Source organism: Dendrobates tinctorius, unplaced genomic scaffold (assembly GCF_039654945.1).
Source record: "Dendrobates tinctorius isolate UK_male_01 unplaced genomic scaffold, ASM3965494v1 ptg000314l, whole genome shotgun sequence".
Classification (NCBI taxonomy): Eukaryota; Metazoa; Chordata; class Amphibia; order Anura; family Dendrobatidae; genus Dendrobates; species Dendrobates tinctorius.
In genome coordinates, this window is record NW_027361981.1 from 2,739,235 (window position 1) to 2,765,145 (window position 25,911).

General features: G+C 43.2%; 1 protein-coding gene across 10 annotated transcripts in view; it reads right to left on the reverse strand.

The window, feature by feature from the left end:
- Positions 1 to 25,911, reverse strand: part of APBB2 (amyloid beta precursor protein binding family B member 2) — a 432,059-nt gene that overhangs the window by 245,156 nt on the left and 160,992 nt on the right. For 7 of the 10 annotated variants that reach the window (XR_012227058.1, XM_073561132.1, XM_073561128.1 and 4 more), the window contains one exon: positions 7,386 to 8,189. Coding sequence is in view for 9 of the 10 variants with exons in the window: in XM_073561132.1 (XP_073417233.1) it covers positions 7,386 to 8,189 (804 nt within the window). In the remaining variant the exon portion in view is untranslated. Of the gene's footprint in view, positions 1 to 7,385; positions 8,190 to 14,536; positions 14,607 to 25,911 lie in introns of all 10 variants that reach the window. The other 3 variants (XM_073561136.1, XM_073561135.1, XM_073561133.1) reach the window with 1 other exon arrangement.

Consider the following 25,911-nt stretch of genomic DNA (forward strand, 5'->3'; position numbering starts at 1 on the left):
CAGGGAAACTCCTAGAAAGGTAACTACGGAACAAGTTACCAAGGGGCATAGACAGAGACAGAAACCAGATCAAGCCGGGGTCAAAGCACGAGATAGCAGGACAGTACCAAAGGGTTAGACAGAGCGAATAGTCAGGACATAGCAATAGATCAGAAAACCAGAACGGGCAATGGACGGTACAATAGGGACAAACTGTAACGGAGTAACAATAGCCAAGCCAGGAGGTCAGAACCGGAGAAGACAATAGTACCAAAACGAGAGACGGAGTCAGTATAAATACCCCTCCCAGATCCAAAGAGAGGCCAGCAAAAGTTAACCCTGTGAAAACAGGACATTAACCATGACAGTACCCCCCTGTTAATAGGGGGGCCACAGGACCCCCAGGTTTCTCAGGGTATCTGGTATGAAAAGCCCGCACCAGTCGATCAGCGTGCACCGAACTGGTCGGAACCCATGACCGATCCTCAACGGAATATCCCTTCCAATGAATAAGGTACTGAAGTCTCCTGCGCACCCACCATGAATCGACGATGCGCCCTACCTTGTACTCCAGTTGACCCTCTACCAACACTGGTGGAGCCACAGATGAGGGATCTTCCCTAACTGTCCCCTCAGGTTTTAATAGGGACCTGTGGAAGACGTTAGATTTTGAAGGAGGTGGGCAACTGTAATCTGTATGCCACCGGGTTGATCACCTCTACAATCTTGTAAAGGCCAATAAATTTGGGGCCCAACTTCATAGAGGGTATTTGTTTGATGCTACGGGTGGACAACCAGACTTTTTCCCCCACTGTCAACGCAGGAACCACCCCCCTCCTCCTGTCCGCAAAATGTTTGAACTTCTTCTGGGCTTTGGAGATGTTCCCCTGCACCTCCTTCCAGAGGGTTTTTAACTGTTGAACCATCCCCTCGGCACCAGGGCAATCCGAATCCATACGGGAAAATTCCCCAAACTGCGGAACAAACCCATAATTGACCTGGAAGGGAGACTTTCCGGTAGACTGATTAATCCGACAGTTGAATGCAAATTCTGCCATGGGTAATACCTCACACCAGTCTTCCTGTCTGGAGGAGGCCAGGCATCTCAGAATCTGCTCCAGTGACTGGTTGGTGCGTTCAGTTTGTCCGTTGGATTCCGGGTGATAGGCAGAGGAGAATGACAACATGACCCCCAACTTCATACAAAACGCTCTCCAAAACCTGGCCACAAATTTTGTTCAGTTCCCGAAAGTCGAGGCACGGTCGCAACCCACCATCTTTTTTCTTTACAAAGAAAAACCCCGCTGCCACGGGTGAGACCGAGGGCCGAGTATGCCCCTTGCGAAGGCTTTCTTTGATATACTCTTTCATAGCTTGGCGCTCAGGCCCGGACAAATTAAACAAACAAGCCTTGGGTAATTTGGCTCCAGGTACTAAATCAATAGCACAATCATATGGTCTATGTGGTGGGAGCGCCTCAGCCTCGCTTTCGGAAAACACATCTTCAAAGTCTCTCAGGTACTCCGGAATACCCTCCAGACCGACAGATGACACAGATACAGATTTTATCGGATTGACAAAAGGAACCGGGTTACAACACAGACCATTATCATTACATCCCCATCGGGTGATCTCCCCCTTCACCCAATCAATAAGAGGATTGTGGCGTTGTAACCAGTGCATTCCCAATACCAGTCCTGTAGGCAGATTATTCATAATGAAACAACTTAAATTTTCCACATGAGTGGAACCCACTTTCATAGAAAAATCTTCAGGACATAAAACAAATTCCATCCTGGGTAAGAAGGGATGAATCCACAGCCACAATTTTAACAGGGTCTTTTAACCTGACTGTCCCTATCTTAGTAAGAGTCACAACTTGGGCATCAATCAGATTAATGGAGGAACCACAGTCAACAAAGGCGGTGGTCATAACAGGACCGCCAGCAAGTTCCAATTCAACCTGGAGCACCATTTTTGTATGTGAGAAAAAATGTACCTGGGAGTCTGGACAACCTCCTCGATTGTTGCCCAGACTCAGTCGTTTCTCTGAAGAAGGGCAGGAGGGGCAATTCCTTTTCCAATGTCCAGAGGCTCCACAGTAAAAGCATAGTAGATTGTCTCTACGGTGCCTTCTCTCTTTCTCCTTAACCGAGACTGACCCAACCTCCATGGGCTCAGATACAGGTGCAGTGTCACACAATTTGGGGTACAAGGGAGACTCTTGTTGCATCATTCCTCTAGCGCGGAGTCTCCGGTCCATACAGACCGCCTGCATCATGGTGTCCTCCAGGGTATCAGGAGGAGGATGTAATGCCAGAGCATCCTGCAGACGGTCAGACAGGCCCCTGCGGAACAACCCCCCTCAGGGCGGCGTTGTTCCATGATACTTCGGACGTCCAACGTCTAAACTCTGAGCAGAAACATTCAGCAGAGTGCCTCCACTGTGTCACACTCATCACCATATCCTTTGCCAGACGCACTCTATCAGGCTCATCATAAATGTGCCCCAGAGCGTCAAAGAACAAATTTACAGACATACATTCCGGAGCAGAGGAAGAGAGAGAGAAAGCCCATGCCTGTGGAGCCCCCCAAAGTAGGGAAATGACGACCCACACCCTCTGGAACTCATCCCCGGAGAAGCAGGGCCTCAGAGAAAAAAAAAAAGCTTGCATCCTTCTCTGAACAACCTGAACTCCCTTTTATCCCCTGAGAAAGGGTCTGGCAATTTGACCGGAGATTCGGGGGATGCCAATGATACATCTCTATCCCCAGCACTAGGAGCCCCTGCAGCGACAGCCCCCTGCACAGTATCCATCAACTGTTGCTGGGTATGGGCCATCGTGCGCTGTTCCACATTACGTTTGTAGAACATTTGGGTCAGGTGCTTGACCTGATCAGCCAAAGCTTGTATGGGATCCATGAGGATAACACACTTTTTTTTTTTTTTCCTTCAGAGGAAAAAAAAACTGAAATGGTCAGCTATAATGTCAGGAACACCGCACTGCACTTGCTCACTGAGCCAATGCAAGTGTCCTGAGAACAAAAACAGTGCTCAATGATACCTGTGGAGTGGGACAGCAGTGGTGACGATGCGTGCTTCAGACTATCAGGACCTGAAGCACATGACTGCTGGGGGCGTGACCTAAGCTCCACAGAGCTAGGAGCTGCAGGGAAACTCCTAGAAAGGTAACTACAGGACAAGTTACCAAGGGGCATAGACAGAGACAGAAACCAGATCAAGCCGGGGTCAAAGCACGAGATAGCAGGACAGTACCAAAGGGTTAGACAGAGCGAATAGTCAGGACGTAGCAATAGATCAGAAAACCAGAACGGGCAATGGACGGTACAATAGGGACAAACTGTAACGGAGTAACAATAGCCAAGCCAGGAGGTCAGAACCGGAGAAGACAATAATACTAAAACGAGAGACGGCGTTCAGAGTAAGGGGACATACCGGGTCATACACGGGAATCAAACAAGCAATGCAGTATCCACGCACACCAGGGGGGTCAGACACACAGCCACAATAACAGTATAGCTGACAGGGAATTCTATAGCTGACTGGGAATTCTAATCTGGAGTGAGTATAAATACCCCTCCCAGATCCAAAGAGAGGCCGGCAAAAGTTAACCCTGTGAGAACAGGACATTAACCATGTCCTAACCATGACATTATCTATCTATCATCTATTATCTATCTCTCATATTTATCATATAATAATAATAATAATAATAATAATCTTTATATAGCGTCAACATATTCCGCAGCGCTTTACAGTTTAACAGTTTCAAACAGTCATAAGTAACAACGTTAACAATAATTAAAGCAAGACCGCAATCAGAGGACAATAAAACATCCAGACTCCTTATCTATGAACTGGTCCAATATTTATGTCTCTCCATCTCCCATAATGATAATTCTGCTTCACGTCACATGTCTTATCTATTGCACTTTTTCTGTGTTGTGCATAAATATGTGATTCTTCAGATTTTGTATTAGTCTATGCCTGATGAAGAGACCTGAGTAGTCTCGAAAGCTTGCAATTTGTTACCATCTTTTCAGTTATCCATTAAAAGGTATCAACCACTGAGGACTCTCAATTCTGAATATTTTTCTAAAAAAAAAAAAAAAAAATGAACATTTAACGCTTTTTCACAAAACAATTACTTCAGATCCAATTTGTTTTATTTCACCAAGGGTAACAGGAGAAACTGGACATCAAAAGTTGCTGTATAATTTGTCCTGAGTACGCTGATACCCCATATGTGGAGATAAACCACTATTTGGGCGCATGGCAGAGCTTGGAAGGGAAGGAGCACGGTTTGACTTTTTCAACGCAGAATTGGCTGGAATTGACAACAGACACATGTCGTGTTTGGGGAGCCCCTGATGTGCCTAAGCAGTGGAAACCCCCCACAAGTGACCCCATTTGGGAAAGTAGACCACCTAAGGAACCTTTCTGGATGTGTAGTGAGCACTTTGGACCCCCAAGTGCTTCGCAGAAGTTTATAATGTAGTGCCGTAAAAATAAAAAAATCATTTTTTTTCACAAAAATGATCTTTTCGCCCCTATTTTTTTGTTTTCCCAAAGGTAATATGAGAAATTGGACCCCAAAAGTTGTTGTACAATTTGTCCTGAGTATGCTGATACCCCATATGTGGGGGTAAACCACTGTTTGGGCGCATGGCAGAGCTCGGAAGGGAAGGAGCATCGTTAGACTTTTTCAACGCAGAATTGGCTGGAATTGAGAACAGACACGTCGCATTTGGAGAGCACCTGAAGTGCCTAAACAGTGGAAACTCCCCAATTCGAACTCCAACCCTAACCATAACACACACCTAACCCTAATCCCAAGTTTAGCCTCAACCCTAACCCTAACTTTAGCCCCAGCCCTAACCCTATCTTTAGCCCCAACCCTAATACAAAACCCAACCCTAACCTGAATGGGAAAATGGAAATGGATTTTTTATTTTAGTATTTTTCCCTAACTAAGGGGGTGATAAAGGGGGGGTTTGATTTCTATTTATAGCCGGTTTTTATGCTTGGCATCAGTCACACTAAAAAAACACTTTTTATAGCAAAAAAAACTTTTTGCATCACCACATTTTCAGTGCTATAATTTCACCATAGTTTGGCGCACAGAGTCATGTGAGGTATTGTTTTTTGCGGGACGCGTTGATGTTTTTATTGGTACCATTTTCGGGTACAAGACATTTTTTGATCGCTTTTTATTTCGATTTTTGGGAGGCAGAATGAACAAAAACCGGCAATTCATGAATTTCTGGGGGGGGGGGGGGTAGGCATTTATACCGTTCCGCATGTGGTAAAATTGATAAAGCGGTTTTATTCTTCGGGTCAGTACGATGACAGCGATGCCTCATTTATATTTTTTTATGTTTTGGCGCTTTTATACAATAAAAACTATTTTATATAAAAAATAATTATTTTTGCATCACTTTATTCTGAGAGCTATAACTTTTTTATTTTTCCGGTGATGGAGCTATATGGCGGCTGATCGCCTATGACATACTATTCCGTCCATGGGAATTAAGTCCCAGGGCACATGGATGGACTAGTACGTCTCTTGTCAGAGAGGGGTTAAGATATATTGCAGGGTGATAGTCAGCAGATGAGACAGGAAGCAGAGGTGTGGAGTTGTACCATTAAGATATATTGCAGGGCAATATCTAAAAATTAGAGCCGGCACTCCAGTGTAGAAAAATAGAAAAAAATTATAGTGATGGCCCATAATGGGAGTAGCGATGTTTCAGTGCATGTGAGGAGCTTTTTCGAGCTTGAGAAAGGTCCTCATTTGGACTGAAACATCACCACTTTGATTATGGGTCATTATCATACACATCATTTTACATTGGGTGCACAGGATTACCAGGCTAATTTACCTGCAGACATAAATGAATTTGCAAGTAATAGCATTAAAATAAAAGTCACTTTGATTGACAGCTCGTGGTACAGTGCATCTGCTCAAAGTATAGTAAGGGGTCACTGTAGTCGCTCCGCGCACACTCCGATTTTCTGATATACGGTAATTATATTTCCTCCCGATAGCCATGCTTTCACGAAGGCAGCATTTTAATGTTATTTACCCGCAGATTAACCCTATATCCACAGGTAAATAGCATTTTTTGCACACGACAAGATCCCTTTCAAAGAAACGCTTTCGGTTTGCAGCACACCATTTGCCATCACTCTGTAGTCTGTGAATCCTAATAAATCCATGGTGAGGGGATCCCAGAGTAGGATGACAGCCATGTGTCCAGTGAATGATAATGCCAATACCCTACGTATATATGTAAGCACAGCTTATACCAGGATGGAAGGTGCTAAAATGGAGCATGGAGGGGACGTCAGTGGCTTTGTTACCATCTCCTGTCTGAGGACAGGTACTCACTTGTTTGACTATGTTCCTGCTATCGCTCTGGAGCCTGGGGTAAAACGGTTACTTCACATTAATGTAGACGAAAAATTCCTATCATTCCAAATTCTTCAAGTTTTGATAAAAGCTTAAAACTGATTTATTCTGGCTCCTTGTACTATGAGGTTCCTAGGAAATGTCTTGTCTGTACCAGCTCAAATTGTGGGTTTTATGAGTACAGTAAGTGCAGGGCATTCCTGTATAATCCTCAAACTGTAGTTAACCGCTTCTTCTACACATCTGCCTGCTAAGCACATTAGACGCAAACCTATTAAATACCGTTACAACTTCATTAAAGTGATATCGTTGAGGAAGCAATATAGGATTTGCTCTGCAGTAAAGTCCAGGCAGTGGACACTACACATTGAACAGAGATGCACTGCCCTGCTCTGTTCAATGTTGATATCCGGCTGATCGGGGAGAGTACCGAATCTTGGACTCCCACCGATCTGGTGTTGATGAGCCATCCTTCGGACCAGTCAACAACATCACTTGACCGGAAAACCCCTTTAATATTGATAAAAACACATGACACAAAGCTATCAGCCTAGAAGTGTACAAAGCACCATATTAATTCTTGATATTGGGGCCTCTTCTGGTGATAGTTAGCACCAATGTATTCCATGGGCCTCCACCAGGGTACAAGAACTTGATGAGTTTTGATGCCCATTTCCCTTCCATGATATTTGGATTTATTCCTAGCAGGTAATCCTTATGGCATTACATAGCAGCCACATTGTCGGCTTCTAGGGTACAAGCTTAAAATATCTGCCCGTAGATTAAATTAAATGGCCAAATTTGCTACTGTATTATGAACTGTACTGCCTGTGGTGTTCTTACTCACAAACCACCAAACTACATACACACTAAACTGATCTATAAAAAAAATATAAGTCTCAAATTAAATTTCTGGAAATACATAAATACAGAATACATGTTGCTTTTAGAAAATGCAATTTTCTGACTTACCTGTCTCTTCAGGAGTTGCTGGTGATGCACTATCTTGGGACAAGGTAGTCCAACTGGAATCTTCATCACTAGGAGCTAAGTTCTGTATGCGATGCAAGGCGCAGTCCGTCTTTGCACCAGTCTTTGGATGGTCTTTTTTAGTCTCTGGACTAGATGACTCTGTTGGCACAAGACTATCCTCAGGACTTGGAGTCTTGTCCTGTTTTGACAGCAGCACTTCACCGTTAGTAATGATGTCGGGACCTTGGCCAGTGATCCATATGGAGTTTTCCTCTTCCTTCTCTGCATGACCATTAGCTAGACTCTGATCAAGGTCTCTGGAAGTTTCAAGATCAGAATAATAATTAAGGAAGCTCTTGGTCCTTCTGGGAAGTAGAGGAAGGATTTCTGCACATTCTGGATCTTCTTCATCTTTTCCTTCTAGTTTTTCGGAAATCCTGTTGACACCATCTTCTAAGCTAACATTCTTGTTTGGGTCTTGTCCTTGTTCGGCTGCTTTTCTCAACTGGTTCTCTCCATTCTTCACCAGTTTAATATTTGAAGAGCTGTTTGACAAAAGGGGTTGTGCTGCTGGGTCAGACAAACCCATGGCTGCCTGGATGTTGGTTAATGCATATTTTTTTCGGCATTTTGGAGGTGTGTCACTCTTAGTTTCAGTGTGTTTTACATCTGCATTTAGCAGATCATTGTGAGAGGATCTCAAGTTCAAAGTGTTTGGAGGACTAACTGGACCATTCCTGTTCACTATGTCTGTGGCACTGTGGCTTGCCATAAACATTGGCAGTGTTTCCACACTTGAGTCGACTAGAAGAAACAAAGAAACACATAGCTTGTCATTCAAAGTGATGATAACTTATTACTGAAAACATAACAAAAAAGCATATATCCGAATTTAGGAAATGCGTGAATATTTTTGACCAGACCAAACTACTAACACCACCAAATATATACTGAGAAATACAGATTAATTTTGTCTATGTTGCTAATCATACTGATAAAGATAACAGAAAAAAAAAGTTTAAATTTTACCCAATGCAGCCAATTTTTTCTTTTTTGCATTTTATTTTTTCACAAAAAAATGTTGTGTGCACATTGTGTTTTTTTGGTGAGTTTTGGTGCAAAAGAAGAACTGAAAGTTTATGAGGACATTTTTAAGTTTTTGGGGAGAATTTGGAGAGTTTCTGCACCAAAAACTCAACAAGATGAAAAAGTGTGCACATACCCTTAGGCTAGGAGGAAATCACTGTTAGTCAGTGTAGTGGTATTTGGTTACTAAATTACATATTGCAGAAGGCAAAAGGAACCCCTAAACTAAAGACCTAAATTAAAACATAACTTTTATTAAATAATTAATTAGCAAAGGTGCATATAGTATTAAAAGCACATAGTGTAGGAGAGAGACTTCCTATAGTAAGGTAGCCTGAATTTTGAAAGGAACCTCCCAGTATTAGTAGACTCACACTATTAGGTATAACCGTTCTGTGTGGCCGCGGACCACATCAGAATATAGTGATCCCTAGTCTAAATGTATTCTTGTAAGTCTATACCTGCCTATGCAATTAGAAGAACCATTAATCTCCCCCAACATGTTTCAACAAACTGGGAAATGAGGCTATGATGAGCAGGATCGCAGACGGACTGTCCTTATAAAGGACTGGTTGTGACCTCACAACATAAGCCAAGCAATAGTAGCTCTTGTAAATTCAACCGATCAGATGCCCGTGTCTAATTCTTAGTCTTCATCAATAAGCGCCACGGTCTTAAGAGAAAATAGTTATTGAATGGTTCCATTAGCTGTCCACAAGGCCAATCAACCAATACTCCTAGTACATCGTGTCTCTCCATAGCATACACCCTAGGGACGGACCTCAATGGCCAATGATCGTAGCGCATCATTGAGTTGAAACGTCATTCGACCTAATTCGGATAGGGGCCATGACGTGGCGGCGACTGTACAGTGGCTAACCCATCACTGCGTATGTCAGAATGATGATTCAATGCGCATCAACTAGGACGCTTACGTGCATGTCTTTGTACTTAGTTTCCCAATACATAACTTCAAATGCGCACGTCAGTGGCCTTAGCTCTGTACACCAGTGATAATCTTCTAGATATAATTGGAATATGTGCGTTCGGGGGAATGAGCTTATTTTTTAAAAAAGAGGGGTATTGGGTAGAAAGGGTTTATAAGGTTGTCATTTCAGCTACAATATGTGAATAATGTATAACTAGGATTTATCTGTCAGCTATATATAAATGCATGATTCCTATCAAATATATAAATATACGGTATATTTAGGTATTCTAGTACACAGGTAAATATAATTTTCAAAATCATTCATAAAAAAGACGGCCGTTTTATGGACACAGATTCCCTTGCCATTTACACTGTATAGGGGCAGTTCAGACCATGACAATGTCCAACCAGCAATCAACTGTCACATTGCATCAATCCCAAACAAACAATATCTATCAATTACGGTATATATCAGTAAATAAATCTCATTATGTATGTACGCATGTTGGGATTTCGTATATAGGTAGATTCTGTGTCTTTTGTGCTTTCTCATTGATTTGCATTGTAAAAGTACGGAGAGTCATGCTAGCGGAAAGTGCCAGAAGGATGTACATGTCACTACTTTTAACCCTTTGGCATTTTTAGACTCTTGAAGCGGTTAGAAGACATTCAATAGCCTGAATGCGATACAAGCCATTGTTAGATGGAATGCTGATGTTCACTCTTATGAGCACTTTCGGATACATTTTTCAGGCGGTTTCTGTGGTGAAGACACCTGAAGAATACATCATATGCACATACCATTACATGGAGGTAGAAGGTTTCTGTTTAAGAGACTGAGGCCAAGCAAGGGTTAATTTGTTTTGCGTAAAGGTTTTGCATTCAGTTTTGAACACCAAAAAGAAAAGCCTATTTTGTACAGAATGCCTTTGTCACTGTTATTACTCTGTAATTATTCCATTTTGCCTACAGCCAATTTCCCACTATTTACATTACTGTGCAAAAATGCTGCTAAGCAAGAATGCTTAAAAATGGTAAATAGTATATTTTTTATCATTTAAGAAAATGCAAAGTGAATGTACAAAAGAAAAATCTAAATATTTGGTGTGGCAACAATTCTCCTACCTACACTTGTACTCAGTTTTCAGCAGGGAGGCTGTTCCAAACATCTTGAAGACATAACCACAGATCTTCTATGGTTGTAGATTTGTGCAAATCCTTTCATCTCTTCATGCAATCCCAGACAAATTTGATAATGTGATATCAGGGCTCTGTGGGACCATATCATCACTTCCAGACTTCGTATTATTCTTACATTGTCTGTATATCTGGGTAGTTTTACTGCTGCAGAATAAACTTTAAGCCAATCAGTCGATTCCCAGATGGAATTGCATGATGGATAAGTATCTGCTCATATTTGTCAGCATTGAGGACATCATTAATCCTGACCAAATCCCCAACACTATTGACTTAACTCCAGCCCCAAACTTGGAAAGAACTTCCACCATTTATCACTGTTGCCTGCAAACATTCATTATTTTACCACTCTCGAGCCCTTCAGCAACAAGCTGCTAAATTTTTCAAACTTTAACTCATAAGTCCAGAGCATCTGCTGACATTTTTCTCCACCCAATTTCTGTTTTTGTGCATCGTTGAACTGCATTGCCTTGTGTATAAGTCAAAGGTATGACATTTTTGGCTGCAATTGCTCTATGAAGACCAATTCTGACCAGACTTCTCCAAACAACAGATAGGTGTAGTTGGGTCCCATTGATTGCTTCCAGTTCTGACCTGATGGCACTGGTGGACAACTTCCGATTCCAAAGGATAGTATGAATGAAGTGTTTCCTTGGCTACCATTGTGTCTATGTTTCTCAATGTTACCCATTTCTTGGTGCGTCTTCAAAAAAGCTTGAACAGCACATTCCAGTATGCTCTGAAATCATTGTCAACGGTGACCTTGTTAATGCAGTATAACTACCTTGTGACTTGTTGCTGTGCTCAGCCTTGCCGTGAAGCATGACCTGAGATATGAAACCGTCTTCCACAACCTCACTTAAGTAGCATAGTTCCTTAACTAGATTAAGCCTCATACACAGGATGTTTCTGTTAATAACGGTGTTACATCATACTTTAGCAAGTGATGATTATTCTTATCTGTTTGGCATAGTTGATTACTCATACGTCTGACTATGACGACACAAAATCCCTGACTTTGTGCAAGTGTGATTAAAAAAATGTATGCCATATCAAATATTGTTTTGATTTCGATTTCTCTTTTGTTCATTCGCTTTTCAGCTTGTTAATTAATAAAAATAATCTATTCTTACATTTTTTATAGCATTCTTATGTTGCGGCATTTCTTTCCACATCTGCCAAAAACATATGCACACACACATACTGTATATATATACGCACACAGAGCACTGTGCAAAAGTTTAGTATTTGTGTGTATATAATTAATATATATATATAACTGTATTTATATATAATATTGTTATAATATTTGTAGTGACTATTTTCCAATGAGGGATTCTTCAAGTGTAGAAATGTGTACCATATAGTGTAAATAATAAGGAAAACACCATTAAAACATGATCACACTATAAAATGCATGATAATATCATGCCAAATGAATTCTGTATATCGGCATATTATTCAATGGAGAACATTTTAAAAGGATAATTCAAATAAAATGCATAAAATTGTTACCTGTGTGGGTACTTCAAACATGGGAAAATGTCAAGCAACAGTGAAATTATGCATAAAATTGCATTTTTATGAAGCGTACCGCCAATTTCTGAGTCCTGATTACAGCTCTTTCAGTAATAAGTGCTATTCTCCTCACAAGCAAAAAGGAAATGACATCTATAATAGAATGATGGATTTGTAAGGCATTACTTGAATACCTCTCACTATACTGGGCACATAAGGAACTGAACAATGCTTCCTATTTTAGCCAATTTTGTGGGGCTTTGGACTTTCTTGAAAATCAACCAACTTTCCAAAAATTTGTAAAGAACCTAGTCGGAAGGTTGGCCATAAACATTAATTTTCTGTATAAATTATCTGTCATTAGCTACCTTTCCCAACCCCTCTTCATAAAAGATGACACTTGGAAGCTCAGATATCCTCGGACCACTCTAGAATCAACTTCCACCATGGAATGTAGTATACCCACGGGGCTTTATATTTTGCTTCTACACATTGGTTCTGCATAATCCCACCACCCTTGATGACGCCCATAAGAGTTCATGATTATATAGAAGGACATTGAACCTTTGAATTTAAAAAGACAAAAAGTCAACAGCACAGTAAGTGTGACCAAAAATACACAGTATTGTTATGTTGTAGTTGGGAAATTATACTGTATGGAGTACTATGTGTGGCCATTATACTGTATGGAGCATTGTATGTGCGGCGCTTATACTGTATAGAGCACTTTTTTTGGCCATTATACTATATGGAGCACCATGTGTGGCGCTTATACTGTATGGAGCATTGTATGTGCAGCCGGAGCACTTTTTTTGGCCATTATACTATATGGAGCACCATGTGCGGCGCTTATACTGTATGGAACACCATGTGCGGCGCTTATACTGTATGGAGCACCATGTGCAGCGCTTATACTGTATGGAGCACCATGTGCAGCGCTTATACTGTATGGAACACCATGTGCGGCGCTTATACTGTATGGAGCACCATGTGCAGCGCTTATACTGTATGGAGGACTTTTTGTGGCCATTATACTGTCTGGAGGGCTGTGTGGGGATTAGAGTTGGAGAATCATACTGTGATGCGGTCACCACTCTTTGTTGGGGGAAATGAGGAGGGTACAGTAAAAAATTGGACATGTAAACGGCCTCACAGGCTATTACAGATACAAGTGCTATCCGTGAAAAACAAGGATAGTACTTGAACGCGAAAATCAGATGCCTGAATGAGGATTAAGGCGCATCTAGACATCCCGCTTTAGCTTCAGTAACGCGCACGGATTGACTATACAAGGTGATTGGTGCTCATTTACAGACCTGTTCACATGAGCCAACACAAATGATATTGGGAAGTGTTACATCTTCAATAAGGAAAGATTTGTACTAATGCCTTGGCTTCGCAGCTAGAGAGGTTCCTGACCAGGGACCACCCTCTAATAACTCATGACCATCTAATAGGAACTTTTGGAAATTCTCACTACATGACTTTAGTGATACTTAAAAAGGATCTATCACTAGATTTCACAATACAAACTGCATACATTAATAAATATGAAGCCGGTGTTCTTACTTTGAAAGTCCATGGAAAAATGGCCATGGAAATCTGATATTAAAATGAGTATTTTATGCATCCAGATAAAGGTGGGAGTCTAGATTATAAAGCGTAAGGCTAAGTGCACAAGTAGCAGAAAATTTCTGCTTGAAAACCTGACTCCCTTCCCAGAAACCGCACCTATTTTTTCCGCTGCGGTTTTTGCGCGGTTTTGATGCGGTTTTGATGCGGTTTTTTCCTCAGTGGTTTCAAAATGCATGGAAGAAGCCAAAACCGCGGAAAAATCCGCAAAATTAATTAGCATGCTGCGTTTTTTACCGCGATGCGTTTTTTTCGCGGTAAAAAAAAAATGCATCAATGTGCACAAAAAGTGCAAAATGCATAGAAATGACTGGGAAGCTTATTTTTAGCGGTTTTATAGTGAAAACCGCAGTAAAAACCGCTAAAAAAACGTGTGTGAACACAGCCTAAGAGATCAATTTATTCAGTCTCTAGCCACCCAGGCTGACTGACAGTCGTAGCTTGTCCTCAGCAGTGTGAGATTTCAGCAACGGCCAGGAGGTAGGGACAACGAGGAGCGGACCATTAGTCTAGTTGGGCAGAGATTGTAGTAAAACTTTCAAAATAGGATGATACAGCAATTCTGACATGTATTTTGAAATGACAGTCTACGGTAATTAGGTCTAAGATCTAGTGAGTAATCTATGCAGATTGTATTGTGAAATCTGGCGACAGATCATAACTAAGGTACACAAAATGCTGAAATGAAATAAGTGGGATGAAATAAAACACAAATAATGAGTAAACATATGGAAACCATAAAACATAGCGGGAAAGACCAAACAAAATACTCTGAAGGGATTCTAACCTTGGAGGACTTCAGACATGGGTCACAGGGGCATCGGCAATGGATCAGGATATAGGTTAAAGTTAGGAATCTGAAAAGAGGGATGATGGGAAAAATTAAAAACAAGTACGGTAAGTGTCTAATATATAACAAATAACTAGGTGTGAAAGGGCACAAGATCCAGAAAACAAAAATCAAATGTAAAACAAAGGCAGCTCAATCACAGCATAATGAGGATAATAATATTAATGGTCTGCAAGGAATAATTCTACTCAAGCCAGCTTGATATAAAGCGGTAAAGAGGTAATAAAACGATATGAATATTTGTATATAATTATTTATCTGGCCTAAAATTAGAAAGAAAAAAGAAAAAAAAAAAAACACAAAGCAAAAAATGCCTACATAAAAATTATTTTTTTTGTTTACCAATTTGAATTTTTAGCAACAAATGCCTTATTTGGCATAGGAATTTTAGACCGTACCCAATCCTCACACATCTCTCATGGGACCCATGTTTTGCATGACCAGCCTTTCATTTAGGGTTTGCTGATATCTGCATATAAAAAGTAGCGGAGATTCTCAGCCAGAAAAGTTGGTGTGTCACATTTTTTTCCTCACCTAATCTCACCTAACATTCGTATGCCATGCGTATGCAATGCGTTTTTAACATCTGCTTTTACAAACAGTAATTCTCTGTCATTTCAAGCTAGTTTATTAACTAATAATATCTTATATAAAGATATAGATGATAGATAGACAGATAACATTGAGATACTGTATATAATCAGTGCAGTGCGGGTACATGTATTTAATAATTAACTAAATAAAATAAAAAAAATGGCGTGTTGTCCCCCATATTATTCTTAACCATCTGAAGGAAAGCAGACAGCTGGGGGTCGATGTTTATAGTCTGGGAAGGGGGTAATAAACATGCAGTTTCCCCAGGCTATTAATATCAGCTCACAGCTATCTACTTAGCCTTTACTGGTTATTAACAAGGCATGAACCCCAAAAAAATTATGTGGGTTCCCGCCTATTATTAATAATCAGCATAAGCTAGGCAGACAGCTGTGGGCTGATATTAATAGCCTAGGAAGGGGACATGGATATTGGCTCCCTCCCATTCTAAGAACAGTTCTCACGCAGTGAGCGGTGACATCAGTGAAGTTACCAGAGATTATCAGCTATGAACTCCAGTCACCTTACTGACCTCAGTACTCGTCGGCACCGAATCTACATTCTGCACGCACAGCTCAGTGTCTCCTGGATGCCACGCTGAGTGGTCACATTTTATGTGATCGCTCAGCACAGCATCCAGATGAAGCCGAGTTGGGCTCGTCACGGGACAAATGGATTATCAATGGACAGGTGAGGATTTCTTTGTTTTTTTATTTTTCTTAGGATATTAACAAATGGATAAAAGAGGGTTGGGGAGTTTTTATTTCAAATAAAGGACTTTATGTGTTTGTCTTTATTACATTTGACTATGGGCTTGATGTTAATTGACAATGCAAAGCTGAAATTAACCCCAATACTATTACCCCACTTGCCACAGCACTATGGCAAGTGGGAAGAGCGGAGGCTAAGCACCAGAAGTGACGCATCTAATAGATGTGCTATTTTTGATGTGGCTGAGAGCTGATGTTATTAATTTGGGAGGGTCCAATATCCATGGCCCCTTTTTAGGCTATTAATGTCAGCCTGCAGGTGTCTGCCTAGCCTATGCTGGTTATTAATAGGGGGGACCCAAGGTTATTTTTTATGGGGTCCCCCAGTTTAATAACTAGTAAAAGTTAAGTATACAGCTGTGAGCGGATATTAATAGCTTGGAAGCTCCATGTTTATAACAACCTTCCCAGGCTACAAACACCAATCCCCAGCTGTTGGCTTTCCTGTAGTTGTTTAAGAATAATAAGGAGGACCCCCACATCATTTCTTTCTATTATTCCATCTTTATATCTCTTCTATTGTATTCTGACGGTTCAGCGCTGTGAATTTCCAGAACTTGGCTCACGAAATGTCGTGCTTTCCTATGAGAAGGGTGTGTAAAATCGCAGGGCACACGCATACTCCGTATGCTGTGCAATTTTTTTTCTTGCACCCATTGAATTTCATTGGTGAGTCTCGGCCGTTTCAAGTGGGCATATGCAGCATGCTGAAAATTTTTCCTCACCCCAATTCCAATTGAGGAAAAACTCGCAAATGAGCACTGCCTCATTGACTAACATTACAGAGAGTGCAATGCGAGTTTTATCATAATGCACTGGCCGAGTTTAAACGCAGATGTGAGTGCGCCCTTAGTCAAATACTTCTTCACTCGCATACCTTTCTTTTTTTCTTTTTAACCAGAAACATTCCTTTTTATGCTCAAAGAAAACACAAATACTTTTGTGTTGGCTTTGCTTTATTCAATTTTAGATTTGCCATTTTATGTGTTTTTTATGTCCAGTTAAAAGGAAAGTGTCAACAGATTTTTACTACATAATCTGTGAGCAGCATAATGTGAGAACAGAAGCCCCGACGTATTACTTACTGAGCTGCTTCCTGGAGGTTTTTTTATTAATAAAATCACTGTTCTATCAGTATATGTAAAGCTCTGGCAAAAATTAAGACACCACTTTCAAATGTTCAGTTTGTCTGATTTTTCTCTTTAGGCCTCTTTCACACATCAGGTTTTCGCCGTCAGGCGTGATCCGGCGCTTTTGACAGAAACCGGATCCGGCGAAATGCAATGCCGGATCCGGTTTCCCCCCCATTGACTTGCACTTGCGCCGGATCGCGCCGGATGGCCATGCGTTTCATCCGGTTTTCGCCGGATCCGGCAATGTGTCGCGATCCGGCGTCTGGAAAAAACGGCTACTGTAACGTTTTTTGTCTCCGGCGAAAAAGCCGGACCCGCCGGATCCGGCGCGTCCGGCTTTTTCACACAATGAAAGCCTATGAGCGCCGCAATGAGCCTGATCCGGCGAAAGCCGGATCCGGTGGCCGGATCCGTTTTTTTTGGTCTGAGCATGCTCAGTAGCTCTGCCCACAAGACATATATAAAAGCAAGACAATGGGACCCACAGCCACACCCAATATGCCACCCAAGAAAGCAACCAAGCACAGCAGGAGAAGGCAGGAGACCACTGCAGCACCATCAGCACCACCACCACCCCAAATGGAGCAGCAAATGGAACATGCTGAGGAGGGGAGTCCAGCAGCAGATGAGAGACGGTAATTATCAAATCCCCCATTCCTCCAAACTAGGGCCATGGAATATCAAGATATTCATTGGCCCTTTGTTTCTCTTTATTCAACAGCCGCCCAAGAGATGCAGCAGCAGCAGCAGAATTGGCATCACTGGCAGCAGCAACAGCAGCAGCAATACTCACAGCCATGGAGTCTGGCCATCAACAGGACAGCACATCTTCTTCTGGGAGCCCTCCCTCGCATCGTCAGCGTTTGACGGTAAGTTTTTATTTCCAAAATCCATCATCTCTGTATTATATGTCTATTCATTGCCTTTTATTTCAAAACAGGAATCACAAGATGAAGAGGAGCTCCCAGAAGAAGAAGGAAGGGGTGGACAGACACCTGGAGTGGGCTCACAATTGGTAAGTTTTTTGCATCAAACGCAGAAACACAACATCACACTACACACAACACATAGAAAACAATGTTCTGCAGACCACACACAGCAAACAAATGCCTACATCCAAAGACATAACATTTTTTGTTTTCTTCTCTAGTCTTCCCAATCTGGTGCTCGGCCAAGAGGTCCTCGCAGTGCCTCCCAGGGTCGTCGGCGACAGCAACGCGGCGGTCACCAGCGTGTAAGTATAAATATTTTTGCTTTGTTTTTTTGCACTTTTTATTTCATTTCTTTTGTGGAGGCTAATTATGTTATTTTTGTCTTTTTCTTTAACAGCCTTCACAGCGTGCTCCCGACTCTGACGGTGAGGATGGAGGACTCGATGTGGACCACCTCATCGATCTCGTCAGAGAAAGGGAGCCGCTCTGGAATATGGCTGACCGCCGCCACTCTGACCTTATCGTTACCCGACGACTCTGGGAGGAAATCTGTTCGCTCCTTGTGGGCCGCTGGGAGGACCTCGATGTTCGGGCCCAGATTAAAGAGCGTAAGTATATACAGTACCGGTTGCTTGATGTAAACCAGTGTTTCCCGAACTCCAGTCCTCGTGGTCCCCACGGATCATGTGTTCAGGATTTCTATTTACTATGGAAATCCTGAAAACATGACCCCTGGGGACCATGAGGACTGGAGTTTGTGAAACACTGATGTTGTATACTAACCACTCCTTTCTCGTTTCAGGGGACAGAATTGTGAATCGGTGGCGGTCTGTGAGGGATCGTTTCAAGAAGGAGTTCAATAAAGAGATGCGGGCCCCGAGTGGATCTGGAGGACGCAGGAGCAAGTACAAGTACGCACAAGCCCTGTCGTTCCTCCGGGAAACAATGGTCACTAGAAGGTAAATATTACACACCACATGTGAAAAAAAATGTTAGATGTAACTTTTTTTTTTTTCAGCCAGGGCCATACCATGTCAGTATTTTAATTGTTTTTTTTTCTCTTTATTCCACAGCACGGTGAGCAGCACTCGGGAGCCTGCACGATTGGACCCTTCTGAGGCGATCCCTGAGGAGACCGGCACCGAGGGACACTTCGACCGCCCCGGTACATCTGCACCTTCCCAGCCTTCCCACACATTCGACCCATCTGTCCCATCCACCAGCACAGGAGCATCGTGGCCGCCTACATTACATGAAGCTGCTGGTGAGGAGATCGCTTTCCCTTTACCCCACCCTTCTTCCCCTGCCACCTCTAGTACACCTGCGGGTACTGGGCGACAGCGGCAGAGGGGTCAGGAAAAGAGTTATGCGCAAGAGTTCTTGCATCTGAAAGGATCTTTCCAGAACTGTCTAAAAGTCTTGTCAGAGCAAATCTCCGCAGGCTTTCAGCAGATCAACTCCAGCATTCTGGAGGTGAAGACACTTCTGCAAACCATGCATTCAGAAGCAAGATCTTCGCCAAACCACACCTTTTTCAGGTCTGTTGTGGAGCGCATGGCAACACTATCTCCTACCCAGCAGATGCATGTAATGCATTCGTGCCACGGTGCTCTACAGCAGGTTACCTCCCAACCTCCACCTCCCACCACTGTAGTTCCTCCACCTGCACCCCCTCCAGCCACTTTCCATCCTCCCCCTCCTATTACATCTGCACCCCCTCCAGCCACTTTCCATCCTCCCCCTCCTATTACATCTGCACCCCCTCCAGCCACTTTCCATCCTCCCCCTCCTATTACATACCAGCAACCTCACCAGTACCAGCAACCTCCCCAGTACCAGACATCTCCCCACTTCCAGGAACCTGCCCCCTACCAAACTCCTTCCCCGTACCAAACTCCTTCCCCATACAACTTTCCATCAACATCATCTGCTCCTACAGTCCCTGCCCAACCCTCCACTCCACCGCCCACCACCTCTTCTGCCTCCCACATGTCCACCCATTCTGTAGCTTTTTCCACACCTTCACCTCTAACTGTTCCTTCCCCACCACGATCCCAGTCCTCTCTCCACACACCCAGTGTCGAAGTGTCCCGCAGCCCCTCCAGCAGTATTTCCACCCCACACTACACAGATTTGTAATGTGTGTTTTTTAATAAAAATGCCCATTGGGTTTAAAACCTTTATTAAAAAAGTTTTTTGCACTTTAAAAACATTTTACAAAAAAAAAAAAAATTTTAAATAAAAGTTAAATTATCGTTTCACAATGGTTGTCTGTCATTTCTTTCTGCGGCGAACTATGTTTAAAAAAAAGGTTAAATACAGGGTATTTCAAAGGTAAAAAGGTATTCAAAACCAGGTATATAACTGTGGGTAAATTTTAGCTTTTTGCCACAGTTGTGTTCCTGGTTGTGTTTGAAGCAAAGTATTTCACCTAAAAAGTTGTGTTTATTGTTGGTGATTTCCTAACAATGTACACAACTTTTGTTAAAAGGTGAAATACTTTGCATAAAACACAACCAGGTACACACCTGTGGCCTAAAGCTAAAAATAGTAAGACCATGACAATATAGCCAACTTTGGTTGGCAAAGGTATATACTGTTGGTCCAGAAGGTACACAAGTTTGGTTAGGGCACAAATCTTTCACACTCTGTCATCCTGCCAGTGTACTCTGCCTTGAGGTGACAAAGTATAGTGCAAAATTGTCCCTCATTACTGAAACCGTCACAGAACTTCTAGTGGTAATATTTCCAATGACAACATCCATCTTCGCCAGTAACTTGCTCTTCTCTCCAACCTGCACTTTCTTCTCTACAACCTGTCAAAGAAGGGCTGTAGGAACATGCTATATATAGTTTTCCAGTAGCCAATCCCGTTCGGAAGGCCACAAGGGTCAATTTTAAAAACCGGATCCGGCGTAATCCGTCGAAAAACGGATAGAAAAACGGATGAACCGGATTAGACGGATCCGGTTTTGTCTGTCAAGAACAAGACGGATCCGGCAGAAAACCGGATCCGGCACATCAGGTTTTACAAAACATTTGCCGGATCCGGCATTCCGGCACGACGCCGGATCGCGCCTGACGCCGAAAACCTGATGTGTGAAAGTAGCCTTATAGGTATATTTTTGAGTAAAATGTAAACTGTTCTTTTAGTCTATAAACTTCTGACAACATGTCTCCGAAGTGTTCAACTCCATCCACAGGTCACACTGAACAGGCTGCAGCTTTTTACACGTTACTCTGCAGCTCCAACACACAGACCCCGCTCAGCTTTCCTAGCTGACCCGTGCAGTCTACATTCAGAGATGGGCTTCTTTCTCAGTTTCAGATACAGACCACATTTCGGCTGGACACTCACCAGCAGACTGAAACAAGGTGAACCTATTTACCGGTTCTTAGTAAAAAGAAGTCAGGTGTATCTAATCAAGACCTGTTGCAGTTCTAGGATTTAACCCATCCATACCTGACTTTGCTGTACTATGATATATATATATATACACACACACAAGTATATAATATATATATATATATATATATATATATATATATATATATATATATATATATATGGGATTCAACTCGCTCAGGAGCAATGGGAGTCAATCAGGAGGCACGTTCCTTTAAAGTTCATAGGGTTTATTGCTTCATAACCCATAAAGCAGCACATAACACAAGGAATAGCCTTTAGCTCAGGCGAAAGCAAGCATAAGTGTCCATGATTTCAGGCTCAGTCCTGGAGCCTCAGCAAACACAGGAGGCTTATCCGTCCTCACATACAGCCAATATCCACAGACCTCACTGGGTCAGCAGCCTCAGCAGGTGGTCTTCAGGAAGGTGGCACACCTTTCACCACATAGGCCTCCCGGGACCTTCCACATGGCCCAATCAGATCCAGGCGCTCTCTCTCTCAAGTGACCAACTCTGGTTACCTTATATGGTCCGTAGCCACGCCCAACGGGTCACATGACTCTGACCTCATCTCAGGTCCTTCAAGCATTCATCAACATATACTTTATTATGACACTCTTAAACACACCCCTGGGTGGATTTGTAGATGATTGATCCCGCCCGTCTCATCAATCATCTGAAGGCTTCTCCCTGACACATTGGAACGACAGATCAGCTCTGCTGATCAGCACATAAGCAAGCCTTCATCTCAAGGCCACCCACCTTGAGATACATAACGATCCTTCAGCCTCCTATACCCATTACCACAACGGATATGCCTGTAGGCCCATCCTGGGACACCCACACAGCGCCCCCTAGTGGACATAGTGGTCACTGCACCACTAACTATATATATATATATATATATATATATATATATATATATATATATATATATATATATATATATATATATATATAGATAGAGAGAGAGAGAGAGACACTAGGGCAAAAAAAAGTCGTAGTTTCGTCAGAAACCCGACCCCAATGCAAGTCAATGGGAAATAAAAGTCGGCATTGAGCGGATGACATTCATCCACTCAATGCCGACTTTTATTCCCCATTGACTTGCTTTGGGGTCGAGTTTCGGACGAAACTCCGACTTTTTTTTGTCCTAGTCGGACCAGTTTCATCCGACTCAAATTTTGTATCATTCGGGTTTCACGAAACCCGATCCGACCAAGTCGCTCAACTCTCTCTCTATATATATTTATCATATGTAAACCATGAGAGCTCAATCCAAGACCAAGAGTGATGCTGCTAGAACACAATGATAATACAGTACATGGTATACATAGCGCACGTTATTACATAAGGTTATTGGACATGGTGATATCACCGAATGAGAATTATGCATATATTAAGGTTACATTACATGGATATTAACCCCTTTCTGCCATATGATGTACTATCCCGTCCATGTGCCCTGGGACTTAACTCCCAGGGACGGGATAGTACGTCATAGCGATCAGTGGCGCCCATGTGATTATCACAGCTGACACCCGGCACTATGTGTCAGGGGCGGTCACGGACCGCCCCCGACACGTTAACCCCTGGCACACTGCGATCACACATGATCGCAGTGTACCGGGGGTTTAGGGAAGCATTTGCAGGGAAGGGGCTCCCTCCAAGCTTCCCTGAGACACCCACAGCAGCGCGATGTGCAGCGCTGCTGCGGGGGCCTCCTTCCCTGCAGGTCCCCGGATGACAGCAGGGACCTTCGGGGGCCTGCAGGGAGCCGGCTTCCTCAGTGCCTGCAAAGCGCAGGCGCGAGGAAGCCTTCTGCACTGCCTGTGACAGATCGCTGATCTGTCACATGACAGTTTTGTCCCCCCTAGGACATTGTAATCAAGTTTAAAAAAAAAGTGTAAAAATAATTTATAAAGAAAATCGCTAAATAAATTTAAAAAAAAAATTCCCTAATAAATTCATTTTTTGGAAATAAAACAAACAAACAATAAAAGTACACAGATTTGGTATCGTCGCGTCCGTAACGACCCGCCCTATAAAACTGTCCCATTAGTTAACCCTCTTAGCGAACCCCTTAAAAAATAAAAAACAAACCAAAAAATAAAGCTTTATCATCATACTGCCGAACAAAAAGTGCAATAACGCACGATCAAAAATAGGTATTAGACCTACCGGTAATGATGTTTCCAGGAGTCCATCCTGACAGCACCATGGAGGACATCCTCCTCCTCCTTACAGGGACAGGAAAGCACACGAGAGGTTAAAAGGTCCCGTCTCACCCCATTTCCCTCAGTGATTTAAAAAGTACCACAGCATGGATAATGCAAGTAACACTTTAATGATACAATCATATTACAGCATATGACACAACATAAACATGGAGGGAACGACCCGTGCTATCAGGATGGACTCCTGGAAACATCATTACCGGTAGGTTTAATACCTATTTTCCAGGACGTCCACCTGACAGCACCATGGAGAGTACCAAAGCACCTCCTCAGGGTGGGATTACTACCTGGAGAACCTTTCTCCCAAATGCGGTCTGTTGACCAGATAGCACATCGAGCTTGTAGTGCTTGCAGAATGTATTAAGTCTGGCCTAGGTTGCTGCTCTACAGATTTGAGCAACCGAGGCATGAGGCCGATACTGCCCTTGTCGAGTGGGCCTTTAAAGTATCTGGCGGGTTGGCGCCTTCTGCTTGGTAGGCGTCTGAGATTACTGAAGTAATCCATCTTGCGATGGATGCGTTAGAGGCTTTTTTCCCCTTATATTTACCCCAAAAAGGACGAACAGGTTTGGGTCAATACGCCAACTGCTGGTGGCCTCTAAAAAGTCTATAACCGCGCATCTCACATCCAGTAAATGAAGACACTGTTCCTTTTCATTACGGGGATTGTCACAGAAGGATGGTAACACTATCTCCTGATTTATATTTTGGCAAGAGGCTACTTTTGGAATAAATGCCGGATCTAATCTCAAGATTATACAATCTTCTCTGATCTGGAGATATGGGTCTCTGGTGGACAGGGCCTGGATTTCCCCTATTCTCTTGGCCGTGGTAATGGCTACAAGGAAGGCCGTTCTGCGAGTGAGAGTTGAGATAGTCATCTCTTTAGAGGGGACGTAGGGATACCTACATAGGAATCTGAGTACCAGGCTAAGGTCCCAAGGCGGGGTGAGCTGCCTAACTGTGGGGCGAAGACGTTGCGTGGCCCTTACGAATCTTAATACCCAGGGACAAGAAGCTAACGGGTAATCAAAGAAGGAGCTCAAGGCCGAAATCTGGACCTTTAAAGTGCTGGGCTTAAGGCCTTTATTAAATCCTGACTGTAGAAAGTTTAGTATACTAGGGAGGTCAGGGATATACGCCACAAGATCGGACTTGCCACTGTCCAGACAGAATCTCTTCCATACTTTCCGGTAGATTGCGGACGTCACCGGTTTCCTGCTGGCCTGTAGGGTAGATATGACCTGATCTGATAAATCTTTTGCCTTCAGGATGTCCCTTTCAGGATCCACGCCGAGAGGTGGAGTCTTGCTGGATTCGGATGGCAGATCGGGCCCTGGTGGATGACGTCTTTCTTCCGAGGTAACTCGACTGGGTTTTCCACTGCCATGGCTCCTAGTAGGGGAAACCAGCTTCTCCTTGCCAGTATGGAATGACCATTATCACCTTTGCGCGGTTCTTGCGGATCTTCCTGGGTACCGCCGGTATGAGCGCCAGTGGTGGGAACGCGTAAGAGGGGCTCTTCCCAGGCCTGGCTCAGGGCATCTACGCCTTCCGGGTGGTCTGCCGGGTTCAGGGAGTAGAATCTGGAGACCTTTGAGTTCTTTCGGCTTGCGAACAGGTCTATACTGGGGGTCCCCCATCGATGACACAGTTGACAAAAAATCTTCTTGTCCAGTTCCCACTCTGTCGGGCAGACCTGCTGTCTGCTTAGGTAATCCACTACCACGTTCTGGGAATCTTGTAGGTGGATTGCCGTTACTGAGAGGACTGTTCCTTCTGCCCAGGCGAATATTCTCCCTGCTAGGGCTTGGAGTGGTCAGTGCCTCCCTGGTGCTTCAGGAATTACACCGCTGTTACGTTGTCGGATAATATTCTGACATGTCGATTCTTCAGGACCGACCGATTCCGCCGCAGGGCCTCCCAGACTGCATAGAGGTCCCTGAAGTTGGAGGATCTGCTTCTTATGTCTACTGGCCATCTTCCCTGGAAGATCTTCCCTTTTACATGGGCTCCCCATCCCCACGAACTGGCGTCCGTGGTGACTACCACGTATGGAGAGGTTGTCCATAGTACGCCCACCTGGAGGTTTCTGGGCTGTGTCCACCACCATAGTGACTTTTTCACCAGTCCTGGAAGCCTTATGGGTCTGTCGAGTGAATCCTGACTTCTGTCCCATCTTGCGAGGATCTCCCTTTGTAATGGTCTCGAATGGAACTGGGCCCATCTGACGTACGG